General features: G+C 40.6%; 1 protein-coding gene across 1 annotated transcript in view; it reads right to left on the bottom strand.

The window, feature by feature from the left end:
- The window catches only part of MLLT3 (MLLT3 super elongation complex subunit), a gene marked incomplete at its 3' end in the record, with an annotated part of 106,439 nt that overhangs the window by 19,597 nt on the left and 65,570 nt on the right, over positions 1–21,272 (bottom strand). The window contains exons 5-6 of the mRNA XM_084278554.1: positions 18,324–18,443; positions 9,591–10,196 (exon numbers count right to left, since the gene is read on the bottom strand). Of these exons, the coding sequence (XP_084134680.1) occupies positions 9,591–10,196; positions 18,324–18,443 (726 nt within the window). The remainder of the gene's footprint in view (positions 1–9,590; positions 10,197–18,323; positions 18,444–21,272) is intronic.

The raw sequence follows: 21,272 nt of genomic DNA on the forward strand, positions 1-21,272 counted from the left end.
CTCCCGTGAAGACAGACGAACAGGGGTACGGAGTGGGAAGTGGAATTAATTATTTTCTTATAGAAATGGAAATATTTACTCATAACTAGGACATTTAAGGAACTAAAAAAAAAAATCTTGACATGTAATTTAAGACTGTGGGTATGTAAAATTTAAACAGGAAATTCCAGATTATTGATTTTTGAGAGGAGTCAGAGACAGTCGTTTGGCAGAGAATGCGACCTGAGCTACTGATACAATTAGCTGCCTTAATTATTTATAGTAATTTCAAACAAAAATTCCATATTACCGATAGAAATAAGGTTTTTTTGTCAATTAAATTGACTCCGTGCCTGCTATCAGAGCAAGTCCTTGAACCCCAATGTGATACACCCATGACTGCTAGGGAGCTGGCAGATGTCATTGTGAGATCACTCTCAATAATCTTTGATTGATCATGATGACTGGAGAAGTGCCCAAACACCTGAGGAAAGGAAATGTCACTCCTGTCTTTATGAAGAGCAACAAGAAGGATCCAGGGTACTACAGGCTCTTCAGCCTTGTCACAGCCCCCGGGAAGGTGATGGAGCAATTAATCCTGGAAACTATTTTCAGGCACTTAAGAATGCGAAAAATCACCAGGACTAGACAACATGACATCACTAAGCAGAAGTCATGACAGACCAGCAAACTTTTGTGGTCAGGTTGATGAGGAAAGAATATGGTCTACCTAGACTTCAGAAAAGTCTTTCAAGACCTTCCCCAAGATCCTCACAGACAAGCTGCTGATGTATGGGCTTGCTGAGCAGACAGTGATGTGTACTGAAGACTGGCTCAATAGCTGAGCCCAGAGGATGGTGATCAGTGGTGCAAAGTCTAGCTGGGGGCCAGTAGATAGCAAGGCACCCCAGAGGTCAATACTATTTAATGTCTTCGATAATGATCTGGATGATGGGATAGAGTATGCCCTCAACAAGTTTGCTGACTGCACAAAACAGAGTGGCTGATACACCAGAGGGTTATTCTGGCACCCAAAGGGACCTTGACAGGCTGGTGAAATGGGGTGCCAAGAACTTCCTAAATTCAACAAGAAAAGGTTTGAATTCCTATTCCTGGGGAAGAACAGCAACATATACATATTCTAGGAGCCACCTGGCTAGAAAACAGCTTGGCAGAAAAAGACCTGGGAATTCTCATGGATATAAATATATGAAGGGAGAGTACAAAAAGGACTGAACCAGGGTCTTTCCAGCGACGTACAGTGACAAAACAAGAGACAATAGGCAGAAAGCTCTCTGAACATCAGGAGATGCTTTTGTAATGTGGGGTGAAGCAGCATGGGCACATGTTGCCCAGGGAGGCTGTGGAGTTTTCCTCCTTAAGGATATTAAAAAAAGGCAAATGTGGTCCTAGGCAACCAGTTCTGCATAGCCCTGTTTGAGCAGGGGAGTTGTGGTAAGTAGAATTTTCCCCTTTACAGGGAGAGGAAAGTGTTTGTGTTAGTGCTCTGGAACTGCTTCGCTTAGGGTTACATGCACTATGCTTGCAAACAACTCTACCTTTGAAGAGGGACCACCAAAAGCAGCTTTGCTATGAAGTATCCTTGAAGAAGAGCAGGAAGACTGGTGACGAGGCAACACACTGCTCCAGGAAGCACAGGGAGTGGGGGGATACCCAGAGAGGGGCCTCAAGCCCCCCCAGAATCAGCAGTACTGTGGGGAAAAGTAAAGGTGACAGGGGAGATCCCAAACAAATCAAGGGCTGTACAAATGACACCCACACCTTCAAGGAGCATGGGTTCTAATTTAAATATGGTTGACCAATAGTAGATGATGTGGTAATTACTAACCAATTAGCATCAATTTAGTTGGGTTTTTCTAATCCCATAACAAGATAAATGTGTTGCCGTTTCTGTGCGTGGTGTGCTGGCTTTGTGCAACTATCACCCAGCACCCATGAAAAAACAAAATACCCCAGGCCCTGTGTGTGCATCAGCGTGCACTGATGTTGTGAGGGAATGGGCAGCTACACAGAGGGCAAAGAAAAGCACTGCTGGATTACATCATCTTGACTTACTCCCTGTACCTGGGTTACGTGCATGTGTCGCATGTCAGTACTAGAAGAATGAGACACAGCAACTTTTACCCCTGAATCTGGAGCAGGCATATGACGTTCATCAGGAGCATCCCTTGGTTAGGCCAAAAGGGCCCCCCAGCTTTCTCCCACAGTGCAGCATCAAGTGCCAGCACCCAGTACAGCCCCAGGCTCCACAGCATGGAGAGCTGAAGAGCAATCCTTTATCAGCAGGCAATGAATTGCCATTAATTCTACATAGGTATGATACATGATACAGTCCCAGTAGCACCGAGTTCACACAGTCTTTATCCTGCTTTGATAAAATTTAAACTCTGAGTGATTGCTTAGTCTTTAAAATGATAAATTAAATCATGCATTTATGGTGTGTTCTGGAGAATTCACATCAATCACCAGATTACAAGTTTCTGCACAGGAAGTGTTATAAAAATTATCTAATGAATTTCATGGGGAGTTTGGCAGCAAACCTTCAAAAGTACATGCGTAAAACATGCCATTTTTGCCAACAAAAACAACTTGAAACTTGGTGGTTCCACATAAAAAATAAAAGGGAAAAAAAGCCTTGCATAGATGTAACTATTGTAGATTTAGCTAAAACTATTTCAGCTGATAACTAACAGGTGTTGGGTTTTATTTTAATTCTACAGAGCCATTTCTCCAGATCACAGCACAACTTATATAAATAGGTAAAGCAACTACAAAGCAGCAAGATCTGTAATAGGAAGACCTCACCGAATCACGATTACAATAAAATATCCTATCTTTTCCATTTCGGCTGCAATCATCTTGGCCTCGTGAAGCGGTCATGACTTCAAATTAGGCACAAAGGAAAGAATATAATGGAAATACTGGCACTGTGCACACCCAGTTAAAGTCCTAAGTTTCTGTAGGCAAGCAGGTGAATGGAACTTTCTAGGGCTGAAATAAAGAAAAAGAGGCCTCCAATCCAAAACTGCATTTCTGTAAATGACTGAGTTAATCCACGTGAGTAGTCCCCCCTGAAATGGATGTAGCCAACACTTCTGAATAAAGTAAAACACCAAAGTCTGAACTAGCAGCATAATAATTATGCTATTTCTGCATTCAAAATATGTCATTGCCTAAATCTGGAAAAACCCCCACTCTCAATACCAAATATTTTGCCTCAAGAATGAAAAAATTTACAGATTTAGAAGATTACATTTGCAACATGGGCATTTTACCACATCTACATAGTTTTTCTCCACCCTTTAATTTCTAAATCCTTAATGTTTTGGTAAGCCAGTGATTTCCTAACACACCGTGGTTAATGGAAGTATCTCTGAGCTTGCTGCCACCACAGAATCACCATCAGTCCTTCTGCTTCCTCACCCAGTAATGGTTCATCTCAGCCCCCAGACAGAGCAGCTTTATAGGCACCTGAGGTTTTGTGAACAAAGACAATGCATTTTTCCCTTCACAGAAGCAGCTAAAAAAGCCCCAAAACAAAACAAAAGGTTTAATACAGCCGCTGAATGGTGCCATCTGACAGTAGATGCTGATGGCCACATAGCATAGCTGTGCCAACTACCATTTGCCTGAGGAGGCCTGACCATTATTTCTCTCTGTGCACCTATCTGGAAGGATACACCGAGGACTGCACAGTAATTACAGGACCCACTAAGACCGACCTGTTGGAGATTACAGAATGACCACCCCAACACAGGAGTCCTATGGGCAAACAGTCCCACCAGAGTAGCTGGCAGTGTTTTAAGAGCAGGATTCACATCTTGACTAAAGGTAAATTGAATGTAGAATCAATGCATTAAAATAGCAGCAAAAAGCAAAGACTCTAAGAATGCAGCAGGTTGTGAACCCACAGTATCCAGCCTCCAATGAAGGACATCGTCAGCGTCAATACTCTTCTGTCACAGTTTCACAAAATATTGAAGCCTAGCTCCCTTCTTTGCCTGGATAAATACATGACAGTTCCACACAGAGCTCTATTTCACTACTGTTATTTCTAACTTCAAATGTTATTTGAAAGAGATGTTACTGTGGCTCCCGATTCTGGCAGAAAGATACATTTTTCATCTTACAAGGGCCTGGAAGTTTTACAAGACCAGGGTTTTTAAAAAGATTCTTCCACTTTTCTAACAGTCAAATTAGTAGATCATGTGACAGATCAAAAGTAACATTTTATGGAATACTTTTAAAAGGTACTTATAACTTCAAGAGTCTTCTAAGATACACAGTTAATTAAGTAGAAACCCATAGTCTATGTAATCACTACAATATTTTCATTGTTCCATAATGGACTGGAACTCCTCACCCCTGAGCTGTTGCCATTTGCTAGCCTACATTTCTGCTCAGTTTGTGTCTCCACAGACTTCAACATACCAAAAGGCTGCAACTATTACTAATGGCAATGCTACAATTGCACGGACATAGGCAGGAAGGGAAACAAACAATATACATCATGAGAAAAAAACCAAATAAACAAACAAATAAAATCCCAGCAGGAGCAGAAATTCATCCAACTGAACCACGAGCATTCTCTAAAAAAAAACCCACCAGCAAATCACTTTCATGCACAACAGATTTTAAGAGTTTTTATTCAGATCACTGCAACTGAAGATACACTGAGAACATTTGTTAACACCTAAACATGTATGTACAATCTGCCTGACCTCTTTTGTGTGTTTCAGCTGCAGCTTCACCACTTTAGAGTTACGTACTGTTTTTTTTTTCCTCCCTACCCAGCCAGGAAAACTGGTAATAATCAAACAAGAAGTATCAGAACATACCTTCTTCAATGGCTGCACAACTCAGAAGGGGAAGCTCCAGACATGGAAAACACCTCACTCAGATCTGAAACTCTATTTCCCCATCTCACACTCCAGGTTGCAGTTTACAAGAGTGTTATAAGAATGGCTCTATATTTCATTATCAGACATGCTGCAAAATCAAGGTCAAGTCTTTTGCGTGTGTGTGTGTGTGTGTGTGTGTGTGTGTGTGTGTGTGTGTGTGTGTGTGTGTTGCTGTACTGTCCCGCAGAGGAAGCAAAAAGAAGGCGTTTTCTTCAACTAAAACATACTGCCAATTAATTTAAATGCAAAATCTTTGGGGTTTTCAAGTACACTGTGTTAATATTCTTATGCCTCAAAAAAACCCGATAGATCTGACATGTTTTCCCCCCATACCCTACTTGCTCCATAGCAAAGCCAGTAAAATAATTCCTCTGCCTTTGTGTGCAATTTTTCAGTGCATGTGGTACACGTCACTCGCAAGTAACTTCGCTAGCTCATACCACCCTAGTAAGACCCAGATTGTGCTGAACACCAAGTCCCATCACTAATGCTTAAGTCCCACCACAGACATATTTGAAAAGTGATACTCTCAGCAAAGCAGCCTGAAGAGAAATGGAGACACACGTCTCACCCGCCAACCGCTTAAAAGTCAACAAAAACCACAGCTGAAGTACATACAGCACATGCGAAATAAAGAAGTGACCACATGTGGTGGTCATTGTCACACACAGAAAGGTCATTAAACAAGGGCAAAAACTTTATCACTCAACCACATGAGAGAGAACCTACCTCTCCTAGAGGGTGCTAAACCTCCACGTGGTGAAGGTGAAGGCCAGATTTCAAGTCTGAATGCCCAGAACCAGGTAGAACATGATGCCAATATTGAGAATGGTTGAGCACACCCTGCTTTTCTGTCTGAAATTAAGACCATCAGTTGAAAGGATACACCCCACCTAAATTCACCAAAGAAGGGCTGTATCTGAGAACCGAGGGGAGCCACAGCATTGCCTTCCTGTAGCACCTACCCAGTAAAACAGCAGCTCTGGTAACAATGCTTGTCAGCTTCCTTTACCATGAAGACTTTTCCAAATGTCATCCTTAATTTAAAAACCCTAACTCAGCCTTTGCAATTGAGAGCTGATCATGGACTACTCCCAACTCTGAAAACAGTCTTTCATGTGGCTAGCAATACAAAGTAAGTTTCTTTTCCCTTTCACTCCATGGAGTAAAGAAAATACTGCCCTCACAAAATTCTTAGCAAAGTTATTCACAACTTCACAACAATTCATACAGTTATTAGGTTTGCACTATGCCATAAATGTAAATTAAACTAGAAAAGACAAACTTGACTCCAAGTTAATGTTTTTGGGATATGCTAACAATTTTGTTTCAGGGACTGGTGTGTAACATGATTTGTTATATTCAAACCAAAACTGCTGAGTTGGGTTTTGCTTTTTTAAAGCCGCTGTAGGAATAAAACCTGGATACTTCACTGCTGAATATACTCCTAGATACTGACACATTTTTCGTTCATCATTGCTATGGCACCCACCATGGCAACTGCACCAGAGTAAGAAATAACATTTGTCTGAATCTTATAGCACGTTATTATTCCAGAACCTGAAAGTGAAGAAGAGCCTTGCCAGCTTCAGACAACTAGGTTGGGTAGGCTGGTTACTATCATGAAACATTAACAGATCTGAAGTAACTGTCCCTGTATAGCAAAAGCACTATCATATTTTTTGATTCCATTACTCTCTCTGTTATACTGCACCATTTTTTTTTAAATATATCTCACTATATTTATAGGATACACCCTTCATGGATCTAGCTGTAAGATCTGCTCCTTTTCCTGAAATGCTCAAAAACTCACCAATACATACAAAAAGTTCAAACTGTATTTTCCAACACCTTTCACTAGGCTCCCTGGTTAAAACAAATGAAGTGTAGAAGGAACAACTCTTTTTTGTTTGTTTGTTTGTAGACAAATTCCATGGACACTCATTAACCAGGCTGCCCAGCTCTTTATACCACAGCACTGACAATGGTATGGAGCCACAGACACCTTAGGGAATTATTCTGGGTTTTTAAAATACCTTTTCCAAAAATGTATTATTGACTTTCTAAATAGTATCCAGTCATGAATAGGAGCTATACTCAGCCTGATTTATTAATGAACACGCTCCTAAAGTGGCTGATACGTTTTTCACCTGTACAGCTGTGGATCATACTGGTCCTCCCACTGAAGACTGTTCCATGATCCAGGATGTCAAAACGTTAAAAATACACCAGTGTCCAGACCAGTAGGATCCCCTTCTCTTTCAGCAGTCCTCAGTAGTTTACCCTCTTAGTAACACTGGCTTGCAGAACCAGAAAACCCTTAATCTGCTTTTTTGCTTTAGTACAGAATTAAAACAGAAGATCAACTGCAGACAGATTGCCATCTGTCTGACAAACTTCTGTGCAAGGTGATTTTGACATCCTACGAAAGACTCAAGGGTGTACCCCTTATACCACTGGTAGCGTATGAGAGGCTACAAGAAAAAGAGGAGAAAACATGTCAACAATTAAAAAAGATCAGTATTAAACACCATCCATATCATTCACACATCAGTTAGCTGCAGTTGTTCTGTAGTGCCTGCATTAGTAAAATCCCAGCTATATTGCAGGTAATTATTTTGTCTTGGAAGAAAAACAGAGAACTGCTGCCACCAGTATGTGTGTGGGACACGACATGGCATCTATTTGAATCAACAGGGGACCTGAAAGCAAAACTCATGTATAGCCAGCTATACTGAGGGTAGGCAGCATATTGACAAAAGCAAATAGCAGATCCAACTTCTCTTGAATGCATTAGAAATTCATAGAATCACAGAACTGCTTAGGTTGGAAGGGACCTTAAAGATCATCAAGTTCCAAATCCCCTGCCACAGGCAGGACACCTCTGACTAGACCAGGCTGCTCAAGGCCCCATTGAACTTGGCCTTAAACACCTCCGAGGGAGGGGGCATCCACCTCCTCACTAGGCAACCAGTCCCAGTGCCTCATCACCCTCATAGTGAAGAATTTTTTCCATAATATCCAATCTAAATCTACCCCCTTCCAATTTAAAACCATACCCCCTTGTCCTACCACTATATGCCCTTCTAAAAAGTCCCTCCAAGGCTTTCTTGTAGGCCCCTCCAGGTACTGGGAAGCTGCTCTAAGATCTCCCTGGAGCCTTCTCTTCTCCAGGCTGAACAACCCCAACTGTCTCAGCCTGTCTTCACAGGAGACGTGCTACAGACCTCTGAGCATCTTTGTGGCCCTCCTCTGTACCCATTCCCACAGTTCAATGTCCTCACGTTGGGAACTCCAGAACTGGACACAATACTTGAGATGGGGGTCTCACAAGAGCAGAGTAGAGGAGCAAAGTCACCTCCCTTGACCTGCTGGCCATGCTCCTTTTGATGCAGCGTAGGATGCAGTTGGCCTTCTAGGCTGCGAGCACACACTGTCAGCTCATGTGGAGCTTCTCATCCACCAGCACACCCCCAAGTCCTTCTCTGCAGGGATCCCCTCTAGCACATCATGTCCCAGTTTGCATTGATGGTGAGGATAATTAATTCAAACCAAGTCTGAATAGTGTGAACATTTTCATGTTTAAAGACCAATTCCTAAGTTCTAAGTCAGAATGAGAACACCACCCCAACCACAGTATCACCGGTTCCATGCTGTAAAGTAGAATCTGTCCTATACCATACCCTCTAAATTTCACAGCCTTTGTATGCCCTAAGGAACCAGTCATTAAAAGGTGATTTCAGAAATAAATTACTCTCTTCCTTGTGGCAGGTTTCTATGAAGTAAAAACCTAATGTTGACACCTTCTCACAGCAGGGTATTTATTGTCAGCTCCAGAGAAGGCAAACAGGGCTATGAATCTGGAGGCAGTAACACAGGCACACAACAGAAAACAAGAATATGAGAACTGAACAGGCATGGCTGGAAAGACTTCCTCTCTACCATGCACACATCCTTTTGCCATATCCACCAATAAAGGCACCACTCAAGCCTTCTCTTCCCACCACTTCCCTTCCTCTACCCATCTCTACAAAAGACGCTGCTGATCCCTGAAGTCTGCTAGGGAAATGCTTAAAATCCTAATCACCAAGAACAAATGATGCTTGAAACAGAGGAAATGGCATGGCTGAAAAATATTTTCAAACAGGCATGGTATATTAATCCTTTCAGGAGAGCAAATTTCCATAAAAAGCCTGTTAATTTTGATAGATTCTCATCGAAGCAAGGATTCTAGGAACTCCTGCTCCTCCAGTAAACTGGCATCATTTGCAGAACTGCTCTTTTTAGCAGAAAAATAAAAAAATAACACTCTGACTTAATACAATCTTTTCCTGAATGTACTGAGTTCTCTAACAGCTGAATGTGAAGACTTAAGGTATGAAATAAAAGCATTGAAATAAATTTCCTCTTCTCTCACTAGAAACATGAAACTAAAAAGAACAAGATCAAAAGACCAGTATTTATAGCCATCTCTTACATGTTCATTCATCATAATAATGGCAGATTTATAAATTGAGTAGATTTGAATAGGCAATATAATTCAACTAAAACAGACATAAGTTTGAACAGCCGGCGGTCAATATCCTTCAGTTTGAACACTGCCACTGGACAAGAGAAAGGAAGGGGAAAATACAAATACAGTGCACAGTCCCACAGACTAGGCATACTTCACACATAAGAGGTACTTACTTCAGTTTTGGAGGACATGTTTTCCTCCATGTCAGAATCATTGGGATCTACAACATCAAAGGGTGGCAAAGTAGGTGTCTTCTTTTCCAGTGCATCGTTTTCAATATTGACTCTCCCCACCTTGATTTGAGATCTATCCTTTATCTGTTTTTTATCAGCTGAACAAGTAAGAATCAGTGGTGGGGCAGTAGAAAAATTTCTAAATAATGAATCGGAGGCATTTTTTTTTCTTTTTTTTGCAGAATGTTCAGAGTCCATAACAGAGGGCCTTTTTGTGGGGGTCTTCTTTTCTTGCTGCTGCCCACCTGTTGTGGTAAGGTTAGGGATCTTTTCAGATTTTGGCTGCTTGGATATGGGCTTGGGTTCCTTGAAGGCCATCTTAGGAACTATCTTATCATCTTTCAGTGGTTTGTTTTCTTTGGGTTTCTTAGAGGATTCTTTGGAAGATTTATTCTGTTCCCTGGAAGGTTCTTTGAAGGCACTTTTATGTTCTTTTAAGTCTTTAGACATTTTTTCCTTGTGCTCCTTTGCTAACTTGTGGGTCTTTGAAAAACTGTTACTACTGCTGCTGCTGCTGCTATTTGTGTTCAGAATCTTAGCGGGGTCCTGGAAAAAGAAGATGCAAAATTTTAGTTACAAAAAAAAAAATAAAAATAGAGAGGAAACAAGAAAAAAGCAAATAATGAAAAAAGAACCTTTAAAGCTCCAAAAGACAGACACAATAAGAACACCGGATTTACATTAAAACCTTGGAAACTAGAAACTGCAAATACCCATGTAAGAACAGATATAAGCAGTACCAATTTGGCCACATTATCTTTTACAAAGTGGTTACCACTGCTTATCAATATCTGCAAGACAAATTCATTTTGGTCTTAAGGATTAGGTACATTTTTATAGAATCACGGTAAGCTGAACATGAAGACTGTTCTAGTCATGACCATTAGCTATCAGAAAAAAAACCCCTCCAAACTAAAAATGAAAGAGTAAGATATAAACTGTGCACCGCCAACGGAATTACTTCAGGATCAGAGCAAAACTTGTGCTCCTGATAATGTCTCAGGCACAGTGTGATTTCTCTACTGTGGAACTCTCCAGTTTTTGCCAGACCCTCCTCCTCATACACAACTCCAGGTCCAGCCTGGTTATGAAAGACTCGATATGACACACATCATCTAGCAGCCAATGCTTTTTCATGGAAACCTTCCTTTACTAAAAAAAAGCTTTCTTCTTTGTATATATTGTTTCTGTCTCTGCTGAGTGCTTTGTTAAATTTTTTTTTAATTTAACTGTTGCAAGAAGGGTTTCTAAGAAGGTGATGTCTCAGGGGTCCTATAACACTGGCAAAGGGAGGAAAAGCAGAGTAGTATTATTCCTCACTCATACATACTTGTGTTCTTCCAACACAATAAGGAAATTTTTATGCAAATAAAGCATTATTGGAAGGAAATGGAGAACTACTAAAAAAAGTTGCTAGCCATCATAAATATTACACTTCCTATAAAGTGGTCATCCCAGTCCTTTGCAACCTGCTGACCAAAGTGGTGCCCAAAATTCTGCCATCTGTGTAAGATTAGATATTGCTTTCATCTGTAGAAAATTCATGCAAGAATCCCTAGGTCTACTTACTTTTCCCGCAGTCCACACTTACCATTCCACACTGCCAAGAATATTCTTTTCTTTTTTGAGCCATGTACAGTTTTTGGCTGTGACAGGGTTTATCTCCTTCACATCAGCTTGTACGGGACAAGCTAATATGTTGCAAAAGTTCCGGGTTTGCGAACAAAACAGTGTTTGACAACACAGGGAGATTTTAGCTATTGCTGAGCACTGCTTGCATTGAGCCAAGGTCTCTTCTGCTTCTCACACCAGCACGTAGACTGGAAGTGACACAGGGGAACTCAACTGACGTCTCATGCTCAGCACATAAGGCTGGGTGGGGGAAGGAGGAGGAAGACAGAGATGCATCCAATGGTTTCCAAGTAACGGAGCCCTGCTGTCCTGGAGATAGCACAACACCTGCCTGCCCACAGGCACCAATGAATCAATTCCTTGTCCTGCTCTACTTGATTGTGCAGCTTTTGCTCTACCTGTTAGACTGTCATCTCAACCCATGAGTTTTCTCATTTTCACCCTTCCAATTCTTTACCCCTCCCAGGGGGGAGGGAGAGGGAAAGGTAAGAGGTGAGCAGGCAGCTGCCCTCTGGGGTTAAAGCACAACCACCCTCTACACATGTGTAGATGCGGTTTGTCTGGCTGTCTGAGGCTGCCACAGATTTACAGAACCACAGAGGGAAAATGCATTCAGCTTTTCTTCCCCCTTACTCAACCACTGTTTCACTCACAACACAGACTGAAGGACCAAAGCACAACGTGGCCTAGACTGATCCTCTGTGAGGGCTGACTAATTTTAAAAATATAGCAGTAGAACTGCTCTGAAAAAAAACCCCAAACAAGCAACTAATATATTACTACAGATTCAGCCTGTTTTATGAACACTGTGTCAACAAGAGGAGAAATGGAGAATATATCCAGTGGTGTGCTTGCTACCTGTTGACAGATAACTACCTGCTTAAACTGATGTTTTACATCGGTATTAAATGCTGTAGGACCTAAACAGTTTACATACATCATATGTGCAAAAAAAGCAGGATCTCCCTTCTCCTCCACAGCAATAGGTGCAATTAAAATTAATTACTTATTATTTTCTTAATTAGTTAAAAGACTGAATTTTTACACAGTGCTGCACAAATGATTAAACTCTGCTTTTGTTCAGATGTTTCTTGGATCAGTACTGCAAGTGTATTTTTGAGTCAGATTTGGAAATTAATTATATAATATATACGCATCAACTTTAACAACAGGCAGAAGTATCAACAATGAATGATATGATGTTGACATCTAAATTTAAGGCGCTTCCTCATTTCCTAGACCAGTAATTGTGAATATAAGCAAGAAATTAAAACTAACAAACTAAAAAAAAAAAAGTCATTAATCATTCCTTGAAATGTTTTACTTTAGTCAAAACTCTTCTTTCTGTGGTCTCTCAATTGTTCTTTCTTTTTTAAAAAAAAAAGCTCCATAACCAAGACCAGCCCCACAGGTTAGTATCTGGAATATTAACATTTTTATCATCTCATCTTGTTCTACCATGCCAGAGCTGTAAGCACTGTCCTGGAAAGGAATAAAATACATGCGATTAGTAAACTAGGTGGAGTCCTTATGTTTCTTGCTGGTCTCCTTACCATGTAGGATCACAGAATATCCTGAGTTGGAAGGGACCCACAAGGATCATTGAGTCCAACTCCTGGCTCCACACAGGACCAGCCAAGTCAGAGCATGTGACTGAGCGCAGCGTTTATTTGAAATTGCTCCAAAAGAAGAGGCTCGTTTTAGTGGTTTGCCAACAAATGAGAGCTGTGAAATAGGTCCTGGAGCACAGGATTAAAACCTATAGGAACTTTCTTGCCTTTTCAACTTTAAAACCAGCCTTCTTTCCTTTCTCTGAAACATGGAAGCTGACGTTTCTATAGAGATCGCTGTACAAGTTTACTATGTACTTACCATACAGACATACACATACACACACACACACTCCTACCACGGTCTTTGAGAGCTACTCTTGTAATAAGACATCCAACCCATTGCTTTTATATTCATTCTCTAAGTATAAAAATCTATCTTTTCTGACTTCATAAGTTTCTGCAATGACCCTGCAATGGCTTAGAGGAAACTGTAAGAAAATAAAATTTGTATGAGAAAAAAAAGCAAATATATTCACTTATATCAAACCCAATAATGGATGTTAAAAGGCTGGAGGGGATGAAATGTGGCTAAATATTCACATCAAGTACAGCACAGATCTTCCTAAAAATCAGTTTTCTTATTTATCAAAATCTAATAATGTGTTTAAATGTTTCTTTCCTTTCCCACCTTAATAAGTGTATCAAGGAGTAACAGTGAATGATGTATACTGCTACAGGACAAATAAAACAAGTCTTTTCTCAAGTTCATATGTAAAACAGAGATCATGGGTTTCTGACAGGTAAGATACACACCATAGCTAGCAGAATTTATGTATTCATCAAATATTGAAGCAACCCATGTGAATGCTAGACTTTGATACATTCCATAACAAACATCAGAAGAAAAATAGAGAGGATTATATGAATACTAAAATACCTGCAATGTTTTCTTTTCTTAAGCCAAGTAACACCATGTACTTCAAGATATATAATCCCTTTCATAGAGCAGTACTAACAGATCTTTTATCACACTTTCTAAAATATTTAAAGTCTAAGGTTTTGCCAACAGAGAAAAACTGTGCTACTGTGACTGTTGCATCCAGCTCAGACTTTGGCTAATGCAGTTCACACCAAGGCCTGATGTATGCTGGGAGCAGTAGAACCATCAGGTAGGCAGGAGAGGTGGCCATAAAGAGCTCAAGGGCCATTATGCAGCTAAAACCACATGAAAACTGGTGTCTCCTGCAGCCGTCATCTTGGTCTGTCACTTTCATCAGAATCTACTAGTTTACAGAAATTATATAAATGAAACCTCCAAGCTGGAAGGTACAAAACATCAGTTCATGAAAAAAACCAAAGCTTTTGAAATGGATCCAAGGCTGTCCTGCTTCCCAGTGTGATAGAGTGGATGCCTGCATAGTGATGGAGGAGGAAGGACGATAACTCTCACCACTGGCTATGTAAACACATTTTTTTTTTTTCTCCTAAATGCATCGATTAAGACTTGCAGGTTATAAATTAGGAAACTGTGTGACATGAGTGGTGTATAAGTCAATTCATGTGATAGACTATTCTGGACAAAGGGGACTGAGCCCTGACTGATGCATTTCTTAATGAGCTTATTTAATAAAGTTTAAAACACAGGAGTACTTGTCCTGTAAATCTGAGAAATCCAAATGGACCATGACAGTGGTTCAGTAGGTAACACACTTGTAGTTACAGAAGTGTTTCAATCTGCACAGCAAAAAATGCCGTTGAACTCTGTATCTCATGGGGTTGGATCCCGACTTCACAGCACAAAATTTAATCTCCAGTTTGGCTGAATATGAGTTTGAATGACCAGTATCCTCTGAAAACCATTTCAAACTTCTCCAGTTGCTGATAGACATTAGGAAGCCCATTAGCAAATGAAACAATTGCAGGGAGAGAGGGGTGGTTCATTAAATTTTATTAAATCGTTAAACTGACCACATTACCATGGACATGCCAGTCTACTGTACTGAGTTTAGTCTACAAGTTTAAGGGTTAGTGATCATAAAAGCATGCATTACTTTCATTTGTAATAAAAGTAGCATTTCTTCACGCTATGCCTATTGAAATAATGTTTTCCTGTTAAGCCAATGGACTGGAGTTAGTCTGAAATATGCCTCCGGCTCTTAAGAGGAAAAGACAAGGAAGATAGCTGAAAGGAACTAGTTGTTTAAGGAAATTCAGATTTCTGTGGAATACAAATGTGTTATTATTGAATAAAACCACTAACCATTGGAGAAAAAAGCCCACAACATTTTGAAAGCCTCCACAAATACTGTGGTATTCTTCCACTTGCTAGCTACATGCTGGAGATGAATTTACATGCTGCTAGTTCTTCTTAAAGGTTATTAGTGTATCACACGTTTACAAAGCTTTCCACACTCCAGCATGTCCAGCCCACCAAACCATTATGACCAGTGACATCAAGAGAATAGAAGCAGGTGGAGAATTACAAGACTTACAGGTTTGACAGAGAAAGCCAAAAGGGGGGAGGCATAAAACATCTTTTTTTTTTCTTTCCAGTCAAACACAGGAATAAGAGTTTTTGGAGGGGTTCGTTGTTTAAAGAGTAAATCTCATTTCACCGCAGGTGACACTACAGCTCATTCCAAAAAGAGATAATCATCCCAACAAAACTAACCAAGAGGTTTTCCTGTATTCTGTGAATGTAGCATTTACATAATACAAACAGACTCGCAACTCAACTGATTTAAAAGCAACACAAATAGCTGTAGCTAGCCTGCACTTATTTTTATATTCTGAAAAAACACATAAAGCAAGGTTCTATGCATTTTTACCTGTCCTTTGTATATTCAAGAGTGAAGATCTGTTTTGGAATCCCAATACTGGGGGGCTCTAATACCATCTGATTAAGCTAAACACAAAATCATAGAACTTCAGAAATACAAACATTCATATTTTTTAATGTGACAGAAAGAAAACTGACAGTTGTCTCTTACTTGATGCTGCATTGCATTATGTTTAGAAGTGAATGCTAAACCAACAATACAACTCATTGCACTGGTTTTACTACCTTGACAACTGCGGTTCTGTAACCAGAAAGTCTATGTGGTGCTTTGTAGTGGCAAATGGGTAAGCAAACACTCTTAGGTTCTGGTTTTCCATACTTGAATTTAAAACTGACCTCAAAGCTTACTTGGGTATTCACCAACACCTCCCCTCCTCCCCCCCCTCGCTCCCCAAATCCAAACCGAAGCCAAATACATCAAAGGGATATTGCTGCAGCGGGAAAAATTCCCAAACCATCAAGTACAGAAACCTGGATTACATGCACCCATAGTTTTGGTAGAGACAATTTATATCCAAGAGCTACCAAGACCTTTCCACAAGTCCTATTCTAGAGGCATATCTAAATTCAATTTGGATGCTGAAGTTGTTCTACAACTGAAGTTATTACAAATTACAAAACAAAAATACTCTCCTGACCCCCAACAGAAAAAAAAACCCTAAGGACAGAAATCCCAGCTCCCAGAATTTATAATAAAATATCATTTAATAATTTTTAAAAATAATTAACCACTATTTAAATTTTGATGTTGACAGTAATATCTTTAATTATTTGATAGCTATTTGTGATTAAAAAAACAAACTTTTTTTGTTGTACGAAAATCAAGTTTGCTTCACACTTCCATTTCTGAAAACCAGCTGATGAGCATCATTCAGGCAAATATTGACACCTCTTCCTTTTTGAGATACAGCGACAGTTGCTCATTATTGTGTGTTTTAAGATGGACAAGAGGAGACAAAGACAGCTGGGGGAGGCGAAAAATTGAATATTCACATGACTAGTGAGGAACAGGGTATTGATGTAAAATCTCTTCCCACCATTAAAACCTCCAGCAAACAGCACGCAAGGTTCAACAAAAATTCCTTCAAAGAGACAGCAGTGCTGCTGAACACCCTTATTTTGAAGCCAAATAACTTAAAAAAATATTCCTTGGTAACAATTTTACAGGTATTGAATACAACCCTGAGATGTTACATGCATCTAAGCTCCTACTGACCCTGTAACTTCCTCCTATGGGTCAAAATCACTTAAGGTGGCTGGGTTCCTTCAGCAAAAACGAAAGGGTTCAAACATCGATTTATAAGGAGAATTGCAACAAATATGCAACGCTCCCTTCACCCCACTTCAGCCCAACCACACTCCACCCTTGTTTGGTTCCTACTTCAGACTGAAGTTCATTGTCCAAATATGGTTCAGAAAGTGACACACATTTCTCATTTGCTTATGAAAGAATTTACAATGGAAATTCAAGGGTTACCATGGTGTGCCTTTATCAGATGGAGCATTTGCATGAGACTTGGTACCATGTCTATAGCTCCCCAAAGTCCCTCTGTAGGTGCTTGGGTTGTTTGTTTAGGCCAAGCCTCAGAATGCCTGCTTTGGTATGCTATGCAAGACATTGGTGAATTAACGTTATAGCCAGCTCTGAAGTAGTGACTGGAAACTGAACTCTAGGGAGTTACACAACCTGACAAGACCCCTAAAGCAGGTTGTAAAGCATCAAAGTAACTCCTCCAGTATCCAAATAGATGAAGATACATCCTAGTCCGAGCAGTCAGTTATCTTCAGTACCTTGCATCACTTTGGTGCAGGCAGGTGCCTTCCTTTTAGGCATTAAGCGGTAATTTCAGCATGCCAAACTGCCTCCAGTCTAATCCTCCGATATAATCTCCCTCAGTTCCTCATTAGGAAAATAAAAATAATGAAACATCCATATATCCTTTAAACATCATGGGAAGACCTAATTAGAGACTGGAAGGCACTCAAGTACAATCAGGCAGGAACAAGTCACAGAACTTCCCCTATCCATACCCACAATTCATTACCTGACAGCTCTCACAAGACTTGGTACAGCTACAGAACGTGGAAGTTATTGACAAAAACAGGTAATGCCTCTTGCAGTGCATGCACTGCAAGACTGAGTAACACACTTCACATTGAGAAGATACTTAAAAAGAAACCCAAAACTCAAACAATTAACAGAATGAAGAAAATACATAAATGTTAATTAGTTTACAAAGTAAGTCATTGCCTTGCATTTCTTATTTTAATAAATAACGAGATACTCTTTATTCTCACACATCATCAATTCACTTTGTCAAACTGAAGAAATTACCTACTGTTTCAGAAAGGTCTGTTTGCATTACTCAAAATATTCATTGGACTACCTATAATTCTTTTTTACCGTGTTCCTTCTGGAAAAGGAAAACTGCATGTGCCAAAACAGACAAGCAGTATCTTCACTGTGTGACCTGTTCTCACAGCCATCATTGTTCAGCATTCTTTTCACTTTGCAAACAGTAAGAGCTCAACAAAGAAGTGTCAAGATCTACTGTCAGTGGACTATATAATGAGATTGCAAAAATACTTAGAAATATGGGGGTTTTTTGCACCACTAGCTCAAGTATATTCTTTCAAAATAAGTCTCACCTTTGACCCATGAGATGACTTCTTCTTCATTTCAGAAAAAGACAGGGAATTACTGGGAAGGCTAGGGAGATGAAGGCTCTGTCCTGAAGAGAATAATGCACCATCTGACATTACCATCACCTGTTTTAAGAGAGAAACCATGTCAGTATTACCAGCAGAAACAGTCTCACCTGGCTGAAGAACTAGCAAGTCACATTGAAGTTTATTTTCCCACCAACAAACAGTATCAATGTTTCTTCTCAACTGGGAACGAGTTAATGAAATTTTGCTGCCACCTGGTATTTAATGAGTAAATCACATTTTTCAACTTCCATGCAAATACAACATAAGCCCCTCAGAAAATGGCATAAGCATGTTCTATTAAGGCTGCTTACATGCCATAGCACCCAAGTGCTTAGCACTCTTTCTCTTGTCCTGAGCAATGTCTACTACACTTGAAAGTTCATCTCATCCACAGTAAAAGGTTCTGCAGCCTGCTGACATGCCATAAATATGTATGTGCAGCATTACAGCCTGAGCAAAGTTAAGGAAGACTGTAACAGGTATAGGTGGCCTCTGTGAGGAGAGGCCAGGGAATCCCTCACACCAGAAACAACTGGTTCCAGCCAGCTTTGAGGGACACTCCACAGGACACAGGCATGGTGGTGGCACCTCATGGAAAACAGGTTTAAGAAAGGCTGTAACGCTGCACTGGCAGGGGAAGCATGGGGAAGCAAAAAACCAAACGTGTGAGAAACTGCAGGGTGAACACCAAGTTCAGAGGAGGAGGGGAAGAGGTGCTCCAGGTGCTGGAAAAAAGTTAGTTCCCTGCAGCCCACGGAGATCCCATGTTACATCAGTTCTTGAAGGACTGCAGCCCACCAAGTGGCCCCATGCTAGAGCAGGGGGAAAGCTTGAGGAGGGAGGAGCAGGAGAGAGGAGCCGCAGACTGCAAACCCCAATAGGTTCAGGACACTGACACTGGTCAGGCTTAAGCCACCTCAAGACAACCTGCAGCTAGTACCTGTCTGCTCCCACAATGAATTACCTCGGTGACAAAACCCATGAACATTATTAATTTCTCTGCTCAGCCCCTTCCACAAGTCAACAGCTCAGTGGGATCAAACAAGCTTGTGGAAGAAGACATCAGTGCTGGTGTTAATGAAGCAAAGTGAGACAACAGCTGGGCTTTAAACAGCCACATAATCACTCTTGAATTCACCAGTATGTAAATCATGAAGTTCTAGTTACAGTTTCACCATTCCCTCAAAGATGTAGCTTGACTATATTTAAGTAGAGCAGAGGTCTAGCTAACCTCAGAACCTGTCTTTGATGTAGTCCACAGTTAAAGTAACAGGCCATGTAAAAGAGAAGACACACAAATAGCAGCACTAATTCATGAAATTGCTGCTTGATATAACTGGGCAAAACCACAGCAGTTGGCATCTGCATATTCTTCTATTCTAGCTCCAAAGCCCACTGTCCCAGTGACACCAAAGAATGCAGGTAGACAGTTGGGGGAGGAGATGTATTTTTAAATTGCTTATCAGAGATGGAAGAAATCACACTCCATCTCACTTTCTCTGTGAAAGGAAAACTGGAATATCAGTGTGGGCAGCTACTTAACACTTGGACAAGTGAAAACTACCTCTCAATTTTGTGTTCTTTTGGTTTCCACTGTATCTGGGAGGTCTCCTACACCACCATAAAGGAAGCCATTCCATATATGCTTTAGCTCAATATAGGGAAGGGATCATAGAATCGCAGAATCATGGAATGGTTTGGATCGGAAGGCACCTTAATGATTATCTAGTTCCAGTGCTCCTGCCACAGGCAGGATCATCTTCCTCTACAAAACCACCAAAAAACATTAAAGATGACCTCATCTTAATGTTAACATAAGTGTTATTATGAAAACAATGTGAATCTAAATTATATTGGAGAACAACAGTATCACAAAAACATCATACTGGAATTACCTATTATTATTAAAGAAACGTGGCAAACAGATCAAGATAGGTGATTCATTCTGCCCCTCTTTTTGTGAGACCATTTGGAGTACCATGTCCCGCTTTGGGAGCCCTCTGCACAAGGACATGGATCTCTTGCACCACATCCACAGCAAGGCCACAAAAACGATCAAAGGACTGGAACACCTCTCCTATGAAGACAGGCTGAGAGAATTGGGCTTCTTCAGCTTGCAGAAGAGAAAGCTACAGGGGGACCTTATAGCATCCTTCCAAAACCTGACAGGTGCCTATAAGAAAGCTGGGGAAGAGCTGTTCATGAGGGCATGTAGCACCAGGACGAAGGTTTTAAACTCAAAAGGGGAGATTTAGGTTGGATATTACGAAAAAAAATCTTCAGTATCAGGGTGGTAGATCACTGGAACAGGTTTCCCAGAGACATAGTGGAGGCCCCATCCCCAGAGACATTCAAGGTTGTGCTTGATGCAGCTCTGAGAGACTTGATCTAGTGAAGATGTCCCGGCTTACTGCAGGGGGGTTGGACTAGATGACCTTTAAAGGTCCCTCTGCACCTAACACATCCTACGATTCTATTATGGTAAGCATCTCCTACCACAGAGCAAAAGAACAAGTATACATAAGCCATTTTTCACTTTCATTGCTGTTATGGACAGATGTTTAAAACAGCTTCACTACTACATGTTCCAATGCTTTTCCTGCCAGTCCACCTCTAGAGAAAGACTCTTCTGCTTTTGTCATAAGTGCCAGTAAAGCATTACATGCAGAAGCATTCAAATTGATCTGCTGGTAGTGGTATCTTGCCTCTGGTTCACCAAACATTCACTTCGCCTCCATGCAGCTGTTAAGCCTGTATTTAAAATTTTTAATCTATCAGTTGCTTTAAATAAAAGACAGCTTCCTCACCAAGGGCAAAGGAAAGCCTATTTTTTCTCCAAAAGACAGGAGGTAGACGAAATCCACTGGTATTCACACTATTGGGTAA

The sequence above is a fragment of the Gallinula chloropus genome (assembly GCF_964237585.1).
Source record: "Gallinula chloropus genome assembly, chromosome: Z".
Taxonomy (NCBI): domain Eukaryota; kingdom Metazoa; phylum Chordata; class Aves; order Gruiformes; family Rallidae; genus Gallinula; species Gallinula chloropus.